At 37.2% G+C, this 15,309-nt stretch overlaps 2 protein-coding genes across 11 annotated transcripts in view; one reads left to right on the top strand and one right to left on the bottom strand.

Moving 5' to 3' along the window:
- The window catches only part of LOC139135890 (actin nucleation-promoting factor WASL-like), a 570,409-nt gene that overhangs the window by 80,112 nt on the left and 474,988 nt on the right, over positions 1 to 15,309 (bottom strand). The window lies entirely within an intron of this gene.
- LOC139135870 (neuronal cell adhesion molecule-like) overlaps positions 1 to 15,309 on the top strand; it is an 83,843-nt gene that overhangs the window by 62,495 nt on the left and 6,039 nt on the right. For all 9 annotated transcript variants that reach the window (XM_070703628.1, XM_070703624.1, XM_070703631.1 and 6 more), the window contains 8 exons: positions 435 to 550; positions 1,623 to 1,824; positions 2,117 to 2,236; positions 2,792 to 2,968; positions 3,809 to 3,931; positions 6,966 to 7,136; positions 10,263 to 10,394; positions 12,714 to 12,801. In XM_070703628.1, coding sequence (XP_070559729.1) covers positions 435 to 550; positions 1,623 to 1,824; positions 2,117 to 2,236; positions 2,792 to 2,968; positions 3,809 to 3,931; positions 6,966 to 7,136; positions 10,263 to 10,394; positions 12,714 to 12,801 — 1,129 coding nt within the window. The remainder of the gene's footprint in view (positions 1 to 434; positions 551 to 1,622; positions 1,825 to 2,116; positions 2,237 to 2,791; positions 2,969 to 3,808; positions 3,932 to 6,965; positions 7,137 to 10,262; positions 10,395 to 12,713; positions 12,802 to 15,309) is intronic.

The following is a 15,309-nucleotide window of genomic DNA, read 5'->3' as shown; positions in this document are numbered from 1 at the left end:
TTGTTGAGCATTTCTCATTAGGTTACAAGATGCCATAGTTATAAAGAAATCAGAATTATGATGTTGTAATATATTCTCGGAGATGCATAGTTAAAAAGAAATCGGAATTATGATGTTGTGACATACCCTCAGAGAAGTTAAACCTGGAAACTTGGCACATATGAATCACATATTTCTCAAAGCATATGTTGTAAGAAGAGTTGGCTGATGTGCTTCACTGAGGGTCCTACATCAATCAAACCTTTGAGTGCTGTAATTATTCCCACCAAAATTTTAGTGCACTATCATACCAAATTTTATGAATTTTCAATTGTTTGATAATGTTAGATCACATGGATACAACTTTCCATTGGTTAAAGTTTTTGATTGAAACTTTGGGGACAATCTGAAAAAAACATTGTCTGCAGTAATAATGTGTATTCATTGTTGTACAGCTCCTAAAGGTGTGCCAACCGATGTTAAGGTGGAAGTTGTGAACTCAACTTGTTTAGAAGTCACCTGGAATCCCATTAAGGCAGAAGATGCCCAGGGAGAAAATATCCAGTACAAGGTATGTCATGACAATCAGCAAGACGTAGGTCAACATTGTGGCAGCTATAGCATTATTAAATAATACCACTTAGACAACCTAATAAAAGTCTAGTGACAGACCTATTTCATTTTTTATTTTGTGTATATATGTATCATCGATATGATATTGTACATCTTCTGGCTTTGTGTGCTACCTTTTTACTTGTCCACATGTGCCATATGCTGAGCTCAAACTTGAAGATTGTAATCTGTGCTGGTAGTTGTTGTGTGGTGTGTTGGCACTGTGGTTTGTTGGTAATGTTGTTTGGTGTGCTGGCACTGTTGTGTGGTGTGCTGGCACTGTATGTTGTGTGGTGTGCTGGCACTGTATATTGTGTGGTGTGCTTGCACTGTTGTGTGATGTGCTGGCATAGCTTTGTGATGTGCTGGCACTGTATGTTGTTTGGTTTGCTGGCACTGTTGTGTGGTGTGGTAGCACTGTGGTGTGGTGTGTTGTGGTGGCACTATGGTTTGTTGGAACTGTGCTGTGGTTTGCTGGCACTGTATGTTATATGGTGTGCTGGCACTATGATGTGTGGTGTGCTGACACTGTATGTTGTGTAGTGTGCTGGCACTGTATGTTGTGTAGTGTGCTAGCACTGTATGTTGTGTTGGTGTGCTAGCACTGTATGTTGTGTTGGTGTGCTAGCACTTTATGTTTGTTGGTGTGCTGGCACTGTATGTTGTGTTGGTGTGCTGGACTCTATGTTGTGTTGGTGTGCTAGCACTGTATGCTGTGTGGTGTGCTGGCACTGTATGTTGTGTTGGTGTGCTGGCACTGTATGTTGTGTTGGTGTGCTGGCACTGTATGTTTTGTGCTAGCACTGTATGTTGTGTGGTGTGCTAGCACTGTATGTTGTGTTGGTGTGCTGGCACTGTATGTTGTGTTGGTGTGCTAGCACTGTATGTTGTGTTGGTGTGCTAGCACTGTATGTTGTGTAGTGTGCTGGCACTGTATGTTGTGTAGTGTGCTTGCACTGCTTTGTTGCGTTTATGGCAGCCTCTCTTGCTTTCTGAGCTTTCTGAATGGATTCCCATTTAAACCATGACAGGTGATATACTCAAGTGAGCCTATCAAAGATCAGAGAAAGAAACGACAAGCTGAAAAGGAAGAAGAAGTCTTTAAAGAGTCACCCGGTGTACTGACTGGGCTCACACCATATTCTAAATATTCAATTCAAGTACTTGCATTCAACAACGCTGGTGAAGGAGACCCTAGCACTCCGGCTTTTGTGATATCAACACCAGAAGGAAGTGAGTATTTAAATCAACCATTGATATAGCATACACATCTGTTTTGAAAAAGAACCAACTGAATTTCTATGTTGACTTTGAGTGGGCCAATAGCTCACAAGATATTTTATGCATTGCATCTATACAGCTTACAGAGTAAAGTGAACAAGAGGTTAAAGAGGACACCTTACCTCTATTGATGTCATCTACTTTTGATCTTGCAATCTTATGACAAACCAACATCACACAACAAATCTTGTCTTTCCTATTATGAGTAGGATTGTCTCAATTTTTTCCTTTTCCTTTTGAACAGCTCCGGGTCCCGTGTCTGACTTTGAAGTAACAAGCTTGTCAGGTGGTATGTACCTGAATTGGGGTCTCCCTGAAAGTCCAAATGGCGTCCTAATAGGATACATCATCAAGTATTCCAAATGTGAGTTATCTTTACAAACCATTTTTTCACCCCTGACATTCTGAATCCCAAGGGCTACACCCCAAAGGTATTGGTTTTTGGAATTTTCCGTGTGTGTATTTTTATGGGACTGTACTGTTTAGCTTTTCTGCCTACAAATCTTTATTTACAAATTTTGTAAAATGTATGCCTGCATGCTTGTAGAAAATGACGTTATTGTATAAATTATTGTTGAGCTGAAGAGGTTTTTGCTTTGATTCATAGACAACTTGTATTTCATTGACAATCAAGTAAATATCAATCTTGCTTGTGTAAAATTTTCCATGTGTTACTTTAAACCACTCACCTAACTACCTTTCAAAATTCTGAGATGGTGCAAAATAAAGATTTTAATTACACTGGACTCATCTACTTGTCGTAGCATGCTTTTTCACGGTAAATAAATAAAAATATTCTTCTCAAGATAATATTGAATTCTAATGTGGTTTTCTGTAAACCCTTACATTGTGTAATCTTTTGAAAATATCCACAGCAATGTACTCTCTTGCTTACGTTTTCCACTCTTTCTGTCAGCAGTTCGAGGTACGGAGAGTGGCACTGAGAAAGAGGAACCCATTTCAGACCCGTTTATCTTCAGGAAGAAGATCGGTGGCTTGGCAGCAGAGGAGGAGTACCGTGTCAGTATAGCAGCACGTACCAATGCTGGAGATGGTGAATTCACAACAAAGAGTACCATTACAAGAGTCATGGGACGTAAGTACTCGCAGTTCGTCTCCCTATTTTGTTCAGTTAATGTTGCTAGGGGAAATAATCATTTGTAGAGACGATTATTTCTGTTTCTTGACTTACAGGGCTGATTCATGGAGCAAGTTCAGGAGTAATGTACCATGGGGACAGTATTTTTGAACACTCAAATTTCTGAAATGCTTTTCTGCCCTGCTGCCTCTGTGGTTCTAGGTTCTAATCTTGAAGCCAGAGGAAAAAAATCAAATGTTCAAATCAATCTTGCATTTGTTAAAGTTGAAAATCATATTTTCCCCCCATAGAGTTTATACAAGGAATAGCGACAATTACAAGAAACAGAGACTATATTTTCCCCTTAGAGTTATTACAAGGAATAGAGACCATTTTGAATTTCAAATATTGGTAAATTTTAAGTATAAACCTTTGTCATCCAAAATTTCACTCTCTGACCAGACATTGTACATTTTATTTTGAAAGAGAATGTTACAAATTTGCATTTAGGAAAGTTTGAGCAAAAAGTTTAAAAAATTATGTTTTGAGGGGATTACCATACAGGAGACTAATTGGTTGACCACATTTCATCACCGTTTTGTGTCCTGGACTCTGGCACAGCCATGGAACCGTTGTACTACTTTTCAATTTTTAAATAGAGTGGTAGAAATAGCCATTTCAGCCAGCTAAGGATTTCTAAGTTACACCATTTGCCATGCATTCAGTGATGTCACTGTCTTGTTATTATTACATACCTTACACACACATGGCCCAGTGAAATTGTTTGCAAGCTCCATTGCTGTGTAAAGTCTGTGCTTGCAACAGCGATAACTCATACCAGTCTCCCTTCTTTTACAGCTCCACTTCCACCATCAGCACCTGATTTCAGTTTAATCAGTGACTCCTCCATGAATGTGACATGGGTAGAAGATAAAGATAGTCCCTCTGTTGATAACTTCATCGTGCAGTACAAGCAGACAGGTAATGCTCCTGTTCATTTTTGTCTTCTTTCAAACAAACAAACAACAATAATTATGTTTTCCCTTTGTCTGTCATGCAGATCAGTTTCAATTTTCATAATCACAACTGGACTCTCATCATCTGACCAACTTTATTAACTATATCTGTTGAATGATTTGAGTCAGATCAGAACACCGCTGAATTAACGTCAACATGATCCAAGCATTATAGCAAAGCCGGCAGGAAGTATACTCAGTGTCATATGTACTGCAGCACACTTGGTCACAATGGGTAAAATGTTGAAGATAGACTAGCATCACAGCAAATGTTGAGTGGTGTGGTGACACTAGAGAATATTTCTCTCCGATACACCACTGTGTACTATGGATACTAATTTTCCATTGCCAGGTTTTCAGCCCCTGCACAGAATGTCAAAGTTTTAACTTCCATCCAGCCATTGACAGACTTTGCATGATATGTTTTTCCATACCCAATTTTTTGATGGTTTACTTAATTTTCACAACTGACCAGAGTTTTCCTGTTTTCTGCAATGTCTTGAATCAAGTGAAACATTTTTTCATGATCAATCTTCCTCAAGGCAGTAATTGTCACAAATACACAGTTACTGACAAGTTTTTTCCTGTCCTGTAGTGGATCACATCAGACATTGTTCTCATCCCACAATCAAGGGTTTTCATGCCACACTTTCACCAGGCATTTTGATATAAAACTTGGCACCGCACATTTCCCAATGTGAAACATGTCTCTGATAGTGAGTACCATTGAGTACAGTGTTACAGTACACAAAAATCTTTTCTGTCTAAAATAGCCCAAAGATGATGTCATACACAGACAAATGTTCATTTGGTGAATTTTTTTACTCAATCCATTGCTGATGACAATTTTAGAGTTCAATGATATGGTTTACTCTTACAAGTTTCTTATAAATTTCACCATCTCACCAACCAAAACATGTCAACAGGAAAATGTGCAAACCAAGCAGCAAGCAATAACATTCATTTGCACATGACAGAAAAGTTTAAAACAGGATGTTTTGACCTCTGGACACAAAACCAAAAAAAAACACATTGTAATTCTGAATATGAAAATGTTGGCAGGAAATGTGACAATTACTGAAATATTAACAGAAAGTGTAAAGATATTGAAGTGTTGGACATGCTGTAATACTAAAATTTTGACAGGAAATGAGATGTATCTGAAATATTTTCTAGAAATGTGGCAACAAATCTGTTGCGCAAATTCTTTAACAAAGCCTGGATGCAGTACTTTTATCTTATTATACTTCTTATTATACTGTACTCCCATCCCTTACTTATGTACTGTATAAGGAACTGGTGTGACATTGTACAGAGGCAGACTTTGTGTTCAAAAATCATTGTTATTATTATTATTGTTAAAAACTTTGTTAAAGCTTAGAACCCATACATCTCAGCGTGCTGTACATGACTGAAGAAAAAAATACATGACTAAAATCACCATTATGGCCTCCGTGTTTGAGGAAGTGTTTTTGTCAACTCACACCATTGTAAGAGTTAATCCAGAGGCAGACTTCGTCTCTAAAAATCATGGACTGTATGTTTGAGGAAGTGTTTATGTCAACTCAGACCATTGTAAGGAACAATGGTAGGGTCTTTGAATTGCTGCCCTATTTATAATTATGAACTGTACTTTATGCTGTGCTGTTTTACATTAGCTGTGTGTTGTCAGTATGTGTGTTTATTTGTTTACTGTTATGTACTGTTTGGTGACAGTGTTATAGGTGGTCACCATAACAACAGGATGAAGATTATTATGATACTTGTAATGATGGCGATGATGGTGATGATTATGATAAATGTGTGATGGTAGTCATGTTAATGATGTTGATTTGTTTAATAATGATGATACCACATAAAATTCTGTAGTTTAATATGCCATGAAGATCTTACTTTCATGTTCACTTGCCATAATTGTTGTTTGTAGAAGATGGTAAGGTCGTTGTAAAATTTAGAACACATGCAAGTTAAGTCGGTCACTTCATGAAAAACACAGAGGGAAAGAACTTGTTCAAAGAGATTGAATGAAAATACAAAAAATAAAGTGAAATTGGTTTCTATATGGGATTCATGTCTCCATCAGCAAATTAATTTTAAGATGTTGGTTAGTGAAGTTTTGTGCACCAGCTGTAGTAATATGCAAGCTGCAATCATGACGAAAATTACAGTTGTTGAGATCATGCATGCACTGGCAGATCATGAAAGTGAAATGGGATGATGCTAGTCAAATTTACATATATAAATATTCATTAGCTCCCATGATGCACTGGGCACAACCTGTGACATCACCACTGATATATACTGGGCCAAGTGAGGGTTTCATAGATCATGGCGGATGCGTGTGTTTTTGGATTGTGATGTTTGTTGACAGAAAGATTATCGTTGGCTGTTTTGTAGAGTGGAATCCTGACTTGCTATGCTAACCCTCTGATGCCAAAACTAACCTGTATGCTCAACCACTGGTGAGACGCATGTCATGTCTGTGTACCTTCAGCTCACACACATGTCGTTGGCTTCTGTGTGCAATTTACATATAGTTGCGTAGTGTGGTAGCAGTACTAGCCCTTCCTATGCATTTGTTGTTTCAAATGTCTTTATTGTAATGTGGCATCTCCTATCCTGGTGCTCCTGTCATAATCCTACCTTTCCTTTGCTGATCAGTTATATTATGTTTGCACAGGAGAGTGTCCGTGTTTGTCTATTGTACAGCACATAACATGAGAAGGTCTATTGTTGATTTCTACTGATTTGATATGCATCACTGCACTAGGCTTCACCTTTGCAAACGTGCCTGTATACTGGGAGGGGTCTCACCTCTCTCTGTCTGTCTCTCTTTCTTTTTTTTTTCACTGTCCTCACCTCTGCCGGAAAGTCACAGCAAAGTTGATCGGAGCTTGTGTTGCCCGTCTGTTAATTCACCCAGGCTGCAGATAGAACACTGTGTAAGCTGTGTGTTCCAAGACACTGAAGGTGTACATTTTGTGTGTGATTTTTACTAGGTGTCAAGGATGCGGACTGGGAAAACTCAGACGAAATTGACCCACTAGATCGCAGTTGGATAATCCTTACTGATTTGGACAGTGGTACGAAGTACGACGTTAGAGTTCGAGCAATCAACGACATGGATGACGTAGCAGGTCCTGTAGCTACCACACAGACAACTGGAGCAGGTAAGAGTGTCCTATTCAATTGGTATATGGAAGCCAGTATAAAACAATGACACGTGTTAAATGTTCTATTTATGGTTTCCAGTAAGAACCACCAGTTGCTCAGCAAGTGAAATCAACTCCTATGTTTAACATACTGAAGTTGGTGCCAAATTCATGTATTTAAATATAAAAGTTGTGATATTCAAAGGTCCCAAAAACCTCACCACATGCGAGTAGCCCATTTTTCAAATTTCCCAAGTGATTTGCATTATGCATGACCCTCTATTATACACCAAGACAATAGACTATGAACAATTCCATGCAACTGCCTGCCTTAACTTGGCTATCCATTATACTTTAACCCCAAGATGTCACGCATAAAAAGCTGATTAGTGTCTCCACAGAAAATTCAGTCTCCTAAAAATGGCACTAAAATCATTTTGGGATTGTTCTACCGGCAACAGTAGCCTATCGGGTACATAAATAAACAAGACCACAATACTTTGCTGGTGGTTCATCACACAATTGAAGCATATTGTACAGTATTTTAAGAGACTTTGATCACATCAAAGACAAACTTTTAATGTGCTTGGTTAGCGATGCCTGTAAACTTCTAAGTAGTTGTGGTATCATAACCTCAAGAATGAATCTGATGGCTGCTGGCAATTCAAGAATGCTGTAATGTCTTGTTTTATGAGTGTTTTCACCTTGAAAAGTTGATGCATACCCTGATACCGCACACCCTGATACTGCATACCCTGATACCCGCACACCCTGATGCCATGTTTTACAGCATCTTTGATGTCTGACATCGCTTAGGTCAATAACCTTGTCTCTTGAATATGAGAGCTGACATACCAAACGGTTTACAGACTTCAGAAACTGAAATATTCTAGGTCATTCACTGATATTCATGACAAGATGTCATGAAATGAAATGAAGGAAGTGAAAGTTGCTTTTTGTGTATATAAAATAAACAGTAAACGTACATTCCCACTGGCATATTGTAGTCAGTAATGCAAACTGTAGAGTCAATATCCAAACAGATTAACATATATCATTGATTTAAATGTTTCATTCCCAAAATAGCAACTGTAATGTTATGTCGTGTAACTCAGACAGCAGCATGTATTGGTCAACAGTGAAATAGCCTTCATGAACTGTGAGCCACTCCATACAATGATATCAGTATCCTAATAATAAATGATATGGATATTTTAATAATAAATATATATACATATTCAACTCTTGTGTCTAGACAGGAATGAAAATAAAATTTCTTCACATGAAAATAAGCCAGTCTGTCCTTACAGTAGAACTACCTCTGTGGTCACATTACTCAACACGTAACATCATCTTTCCATGTTCTTTGTGGCAATGCTTTCCAGACCGTCCCTGACTAAATATCAGTTTCACAGAAAAGATTTGATATGCAACTTCCAAAAAGGATAAGCGGAATTTTATTTCAGATGTCACATGCAATGCCCTCTGTGATTCAGAAACTGTAAATGACATACATACATCAAGGCTGAGTCTTAAGGAAACTAAAGACATGAGATATGAAAATGGTTTCAATGTGATGTTTTAACCAGACTAAACATGACAAAACTTGTTGGTACAAGAGTGACGTTGATTTTACTATGTGTAAATTCCAGTCATAGATAAGTAATGGAATAAAAATATCTATTGAATGTTGAACATGGCGTGTCTAGGATGTATGCAAAGCATTGCAGCGGTAGGGTATCTTGGACCAGAAAATTCAGGACATTTCAAATGAAAATCCTCAGTGAATTACAATGCTAGTACTAATTCCATTATTTTGAATGATGCATGTGATGTTTTCATTGACATCCTGTAACACACCAGTTAAATTTATGTGATGGCCAGACTTTATTGTCATAAAAACCCAGAGGTAAATTATAATACATGGATAGAGTTCTAAAACCAAAAATTAATGACTCCAGTGAAACTGTGATATTATTGCTTCAAAAGAATGAAAAGTGGTATTCTATTTATTTTGTTTTGCTTGGTAAAGAATTATGAAAAATTATCCCATTCTGAGTGGCAGCTGTTTCATAAAAGGAAAATGATTAATATTTCCAGTTTTCCTGCCAAATTACCGTGATAAATCAATCTGTGTATTAAACAGCAAAGAGTTCATGGTGCAAGGAAAGTGTGTTGTCAGCAAAGACATAATTATTCTGATTGGCATGAAATACAGACTGTGGAGAGAACATATGTTGGCTGCTTTTATGACAACATTCACACCAAATAAATCTTATGCCAGCAGTTTTCATGTCATTACATTAATAATCGATGAAAAAGTGGCTAATCTGTAGTTCAGGATTCACATTTTGAATGTCAGCATTAAAAATTGCAGGATATAACATTTGTAAAAGATGTAAATAATTCAACTCGTACAAAGATTTATATATATATACTTCCATTCTGTTCATTAGTCATCTAAAAATAACAGATCAATGGCTTTGCTTTTCCTCAGACAGTCTAGCTTGTCAGTAAGTAATTTGACCATCAAAATCATCACAGCAATGTGAATACACTAGCTTGACTTTTCAGTGGTGACTTCTTTTGAAGATTTTTATTCAGCTGGCAAAGTGACAGTTGAATAGCTTGTCATGAAAAGAAATGGCCAACTTCCATCTCTCATTGTAATATTTCAAAAGATTTGTCAGTATGAAAGGAAATAACTAGAAAAGGAATTGACACTAGACTTTAATAAAGCAGTTTACATCTGCGTGTAGTATACTTTGAACAATATTTCAACATCAACAAAATTTTGAGACTGTGAATGTAATCCAATGTATTCCATGGCTGTGGGTAACAGGGTACTTGCCCAGAGCTTGAAATGGATAGGCGCCTTCAAAATAATGAGACCATAGACTGTGAAATAATGTAAACTGTCAGCAAGGTTTAACAGACTCTAATTATTTCCATGGTATTTTTTGATTCATTTCTCATTTTCAGCCACTGGCAAAAACAGTTATATTTTATTCTCAAGATCATCAATTATTCATTTTTTCAGCCCCTGACCAAACTGCTTGTCCATTCTTCCTTTCATTGATGACCAAACTATTGCAATAGTTTTTATTCAGCAACTCATCAGACTAATGTTGATTCTTTTTGCAGGTGCTCTGGCTACAGATGACTCCTTCTATTCTGAAGGCTGGTTTATAGGTTTAATGTGTGTTATAGTGTTCCTACTCATAATACTTTTGATCATTTGCCTAATCAAGAGAAACAAGGGAGGCAAGTACCACGGTAAGTCCCTCTCAGAACATAAAAAAAAAACCCACTTCCAACAGAAGTATTGCTTGATAAGCAGTTGGAATTCCCTAGGTTGCCTCAATGTGTCTTGTGCTTGACATGACCTCAAAAATTGCCGTCATGTTTTGAAAGGCATTGGCTTAGCTTTGAGGAGTCAGGGCAGCTGTTGTTAAAAAAAAGGTCATTGGCAGGTTTACATGGTAAATGGTTTCAACCAGCAGTTACTTTTGTACTCTGATAATAAATTGGTAGGATAGACTTGTCATTCTTCTCTCTCTCTGACAAGTTCAACATTTCATTACAGTATGGATCTGTATTTTATTTGTCCCTTGTGAAACTGCCAAACTATCATGTCATTGTTCCAGCCCAGCAGTGGTCTTGATCGCTCAGAAAAATCTACAAACCTTGTGAACGATTTAACTGGAATGCAGGATTGTGCATGAATGAGGAATTGATTTTGTGACCATTGTTCAATTGAAAAAAGGGCGGGTTATTTAGTCACCCCTGGTAGTCAATAGTCCATGAAAAGGTTATGGGCAGCCGACATTGTTTGATGTTTACCCATAATGGGGACATGCAGTCCATGGCTTAGGGACCATGCGCTGTGACATGTTTGTTAGTAGTACTGTCACGTTTGTCGTCAGGGATATTCCTATACAACCTGTCCAGCGTACAGAGTTTATAACTTGGCTGTGTCACCATGTCAGTCAGCCTCAGTGGTATTTGACCCAGAGGTCATCCGCCATCAATAGTTTGTCTGTTTGTCAACTCTTTGTTCTGCAGTAGGTTGTGGATCTCTAGTTCCTGAGGCTAATATGCTGACATGAAGTGTCAGATATACTGCCATTGAAATACCATGACTGGTGGCAGGACTGTTTTCACATGCAAAGCCTTGATCAGATGAATCTGCGAACTGGGCAACATGCCTTGTCATTTTATGTTATGTGTCAAATAGATATGACCTTTCATTTTAGATGTATAAATAGAAACATCTGCTCACCAGCAACATGCAACATGGTTGTAAAACTTTACCCTCCTAAGGTTACCTCTAGGTCACAGCTAATGTAAGGGAACATTAGTAATCTTTACTGAATTTGTTCGATAATTAGATCAGTGCTCCGGGCATAAATTAAACTTCAAAGATGAAACAAACAAAATGGTAGCAATATTCGAGATAAATCTGGTTGAAGCTAAAACACAACATAAAATGGTCAAGATGGGAATAAATGTGACAATGATTAAATTGATGAGCACACAGTCCATGTAACGACAATGAGATGCAAATGATATGCGGTTAAGGTCTCCTCGACTAACTTTCAGCTGGTTGCTCACTTTCTACTATTTTTATAGTATTTTATACAAAGGCACAGACTTATTCTACCTGCAACTTAAAACTGATAGTGATTTTGTAGCCCATTCTTGACTATTTTTCATAGTATTTGATAGCCGGTAACAGACACTTCGTGTTCGTGTCGGCTACATGGACGATCTGCCAATTGATGTGGAGATTTTGCAGAATATTTCCCATTTATTTGGACTGATACAGTAGGAATTGGAATGTATTTGCTATAGGTAGAGAAGCACAGGCTGATGTCAAGGAATAATTCAAAAAATCGGAAAAAAAATTGACAATAATTGGAACAAAGCATCGGGCTTGTAACTAGCAATCTCCAAAACTGTTCTGACTCAAACAGCAACAGTAAGATTGAAGTAGTTGAGCAGATAGCTGCTTGTTAGGTGTAATTCCAGTAGGGTGGCACTATGCGTGTGTACAAAATCACTCAGCAAGCTGTTGGATCAAATTACTTTGGTATTCTTGGTGTGCATGTTTTAGAATATATCATGCATTTTACATGGTATCAGAAATGAGACTTCATTAGATGACATGTGACAAAGGTGTTTGACCGTAAGATGGATTTTTTATTTCTGTACCAAAGTTCAAATCATCTCCATCTCAACCATAAAAATATGAAGACATGTTTAATGCTTGATGGGCTGACTGACAGCATTCGCCAGCTTTTGCTGGCAAAAGATTTACACAGTTGTTATCTTCTTAATATGTTATTAAAACCATTTTAAAAATGGATTAACTTTTGCCTTGTACAGAGTGTTTTCATTTAAAACCTGTTTGCTTTGAAACTGTAAGTGTTTCACAGTTTGTATTTCGCGTCTTTTGAAGGTTTTTTAATAAAATAAATAAATAAATAAATAAACATAGGGCACGTTTAAGTTATGGCGAACCAATTCTTGGACATGTTAATCAAATTCAGATATGTAATGCTGTGTTTTTTACACTGACCTTTGACCTTACAGTGTCAGAGAAAGAGGACCAGCTCCATGGTGATATTGAAAGCGTTCCTCACAAAGATGATGAGGGTGGATTTGGAGAGTACAAGGGAAAGTGAGTATCTTGTTTTTGTATTTTCCTTACCATTGAGAGAAATCATTTTCTATGGTACCGCTACTTTTATTTTGCCTGATGCTGTGCTCTGCCTACTAGGTAAGTTGCCATTACAAATGTAAAAGGAAACATTCTCTTGGCTATAGAAGGAATTGTTTTCTTAGGTTGTTTACATCAGCAGAATCTGTATGCCCAGACCATCTTTACTTCTTTTTCATTCTTTGACTTTGTTTCAATGGTCTCCTGTGGGATTAAATGACCAAGATACCCTGCTTTATTTTGTTAGTTTTATCCGGAACCCTTGGCTCCCTTTGCCTTCAGTTTCTACATTAAACAGTGTCATCAAAATTCAGACAAACTAATGCTTGATCCACAAATCCCTAACAGCAGTTTTTATGAATTTCATTGATGTGGAAATGATGTTCAGTTTACTATTGAAGGAGGAAAGATGATGTTTGTTTGTTCATGTGAGTGAGATATTTGTGAAAATTTGTCGCAGAGTCAACCAAATCTGACCACTTTTTCAAAAAGCTAAATTATGAACACTGTAAACACTGTTACACTGTAAACTGCAAAATTTTACAACCCAGAAAAATACCAAGCTCGGCAAGTGAACATCTACAGTTCATTAGGTCCTGCCTCCTTTTTCTCTCATCAAGTTGCTGTCTCTTGTTCCAACAAGAATATGTTCATATCATGGTCGCTGACCACATCGCAAGTTGGTGTGTTGGAACTTTTGTTGCTCATAAGTGTCTGAGTGCAGACCCTGTCTGAGTGAAGTATTTGCTTTGAATTGTGTATTCCTTAGACCAGCTATATCAGTAGACAACTGATTCTCATCGTATGGCCTTGATTAAACTTGCAATGAAATAGGGAAATCTTTGAATGCAAATGAATCAGTTGTGCAGCAGGTCTCATTGGTGTTATCAAATACAGAAACCAAACATTTGAGCAGAATTCAAGTCAAACATGACGTTCTGTACATTCTAGACACAGCCTATTCTAATTTAATGGATGTCTCGTGCCTTGAACGTTTTGCAGTACTGAGAAAAACAAGACAGATTCACACTTCATGAGAAATATCAATCTGATTAAAATCAACTGTGATAGTAAAGATTGTCATATTTCCACCTTCCCTCGTTCTTTGTTGTTGGTATTAGCTGTTAGTTGCCAATTCTAGATCTGATATCAATCAGATTAGGTGAAAATGCCCGTTTGATTTCCTGATAATAGTCACACTGCTTCTCAAATTACATCATTAAAGCTTTGAGGAACATACATACAATGAATAGTGCTACTTAATGCATGATAACCTATCTGTTAGTATTTTCTATTCCATTCCCATTTACCTCAAATTTGAAATGGCGCTTACCATAGAAAAATTTGAACAAAATTTGAAGGGGGGGAGGGTGAATCAGTGATCTCTGTGACCGTCAGTAAAAACATTGGAGCATTCTCCATCAGCAGTGGAAATCATCAAAACAATAATTATGTCTCTATGAACAGACCAAGTTAAGAAGAATCATGCATGCATAAGATGTCTCTTCATGTACCGTAGATATACAGGTAGATCAAGTCAGTTTTGTTGTGACCCATGTAGGAAACTGATTTAACAGATATTGCCAGCTGAGAGTATACATTACACAGTGTTCACAAAGTACATACACATTGCTAGCATTGAGTGTATTGGATTGTGAACGGAGCCAAACATGCCATCATAGGAATTGTTTTGAAGTGTGTCACAATCTATCAAAAATGTTAATATTTCTCTGTAGTTATACCTGGTGGTGTATTATCCTGACTGTCTGAAGCGTATACCTCATTAATAAATGAAACCCCAGGGCTCCCGCTAAGTCACCAAAATGATTAGCCAACTCATTAGCCAAATCAAAAATCTTTTAGCCATTTTGAGTAACTTTTAGCCAGTTTATGATCTCAAGTGTGGCAACAGCTTTCTCGCCATTCAGGAGTCCCTAATTTTACAAATCAAGATGTTTTGTATGATGTTCATGATGGTTTTTACACTAACGAAATATGTGTTTAGTTTTTGCATTTATAATCTGTGTTTTTATGACATTTCAGGGATAGAAATCCTTTCTCATTTTTGGTGGTAAACTTTAAACACCAGAAATAAAATTAGGTAGCAATTGAATTCTAAAAATCTGATCTTATTCAAAGTTGGTACATAAACATTGACTTATGTCATACATATACGTGTTGATTTTTTAAACAGTAAGATCAAATATCGCTGCATGGCGGTGATTTTGTTACAATTTTCTAATTTACAGAGCCATAACTCAGACATATTTCCACCAGTATCATTCAAAGTTGGTACAAGGACATTGACCTATTTCATACGTATGCTCGTCAATTTGTTTCACGTCATGTAGCAGTAACATGTCAATTATTGAAGTTTCGTAAGTAGGCTGATATGTCAAGAAATACTGATCAAATTTCATGAAACTTTGTACAGATGTTAAGCTCACATTGCTTTAACATTGAAAAAGA

Source organism: Ptychodera flava, chromosome 6 (genome assembly GCF_041260155.1).
Source record: "Ptychodera flava strain L36383 chromosome 6, AS_Pfla_20210202, whole genome shotgun sequence".
Classification (NCBI taxonomy): Eukaryota; Metazoa; Hemichordata; class Enteropneusta; family Ptychoderidae; genus Ptychodera; species Ptychodera flava.
This window is presented reverse-complemented; position numbering and strand designations above follow the sequence as displayed.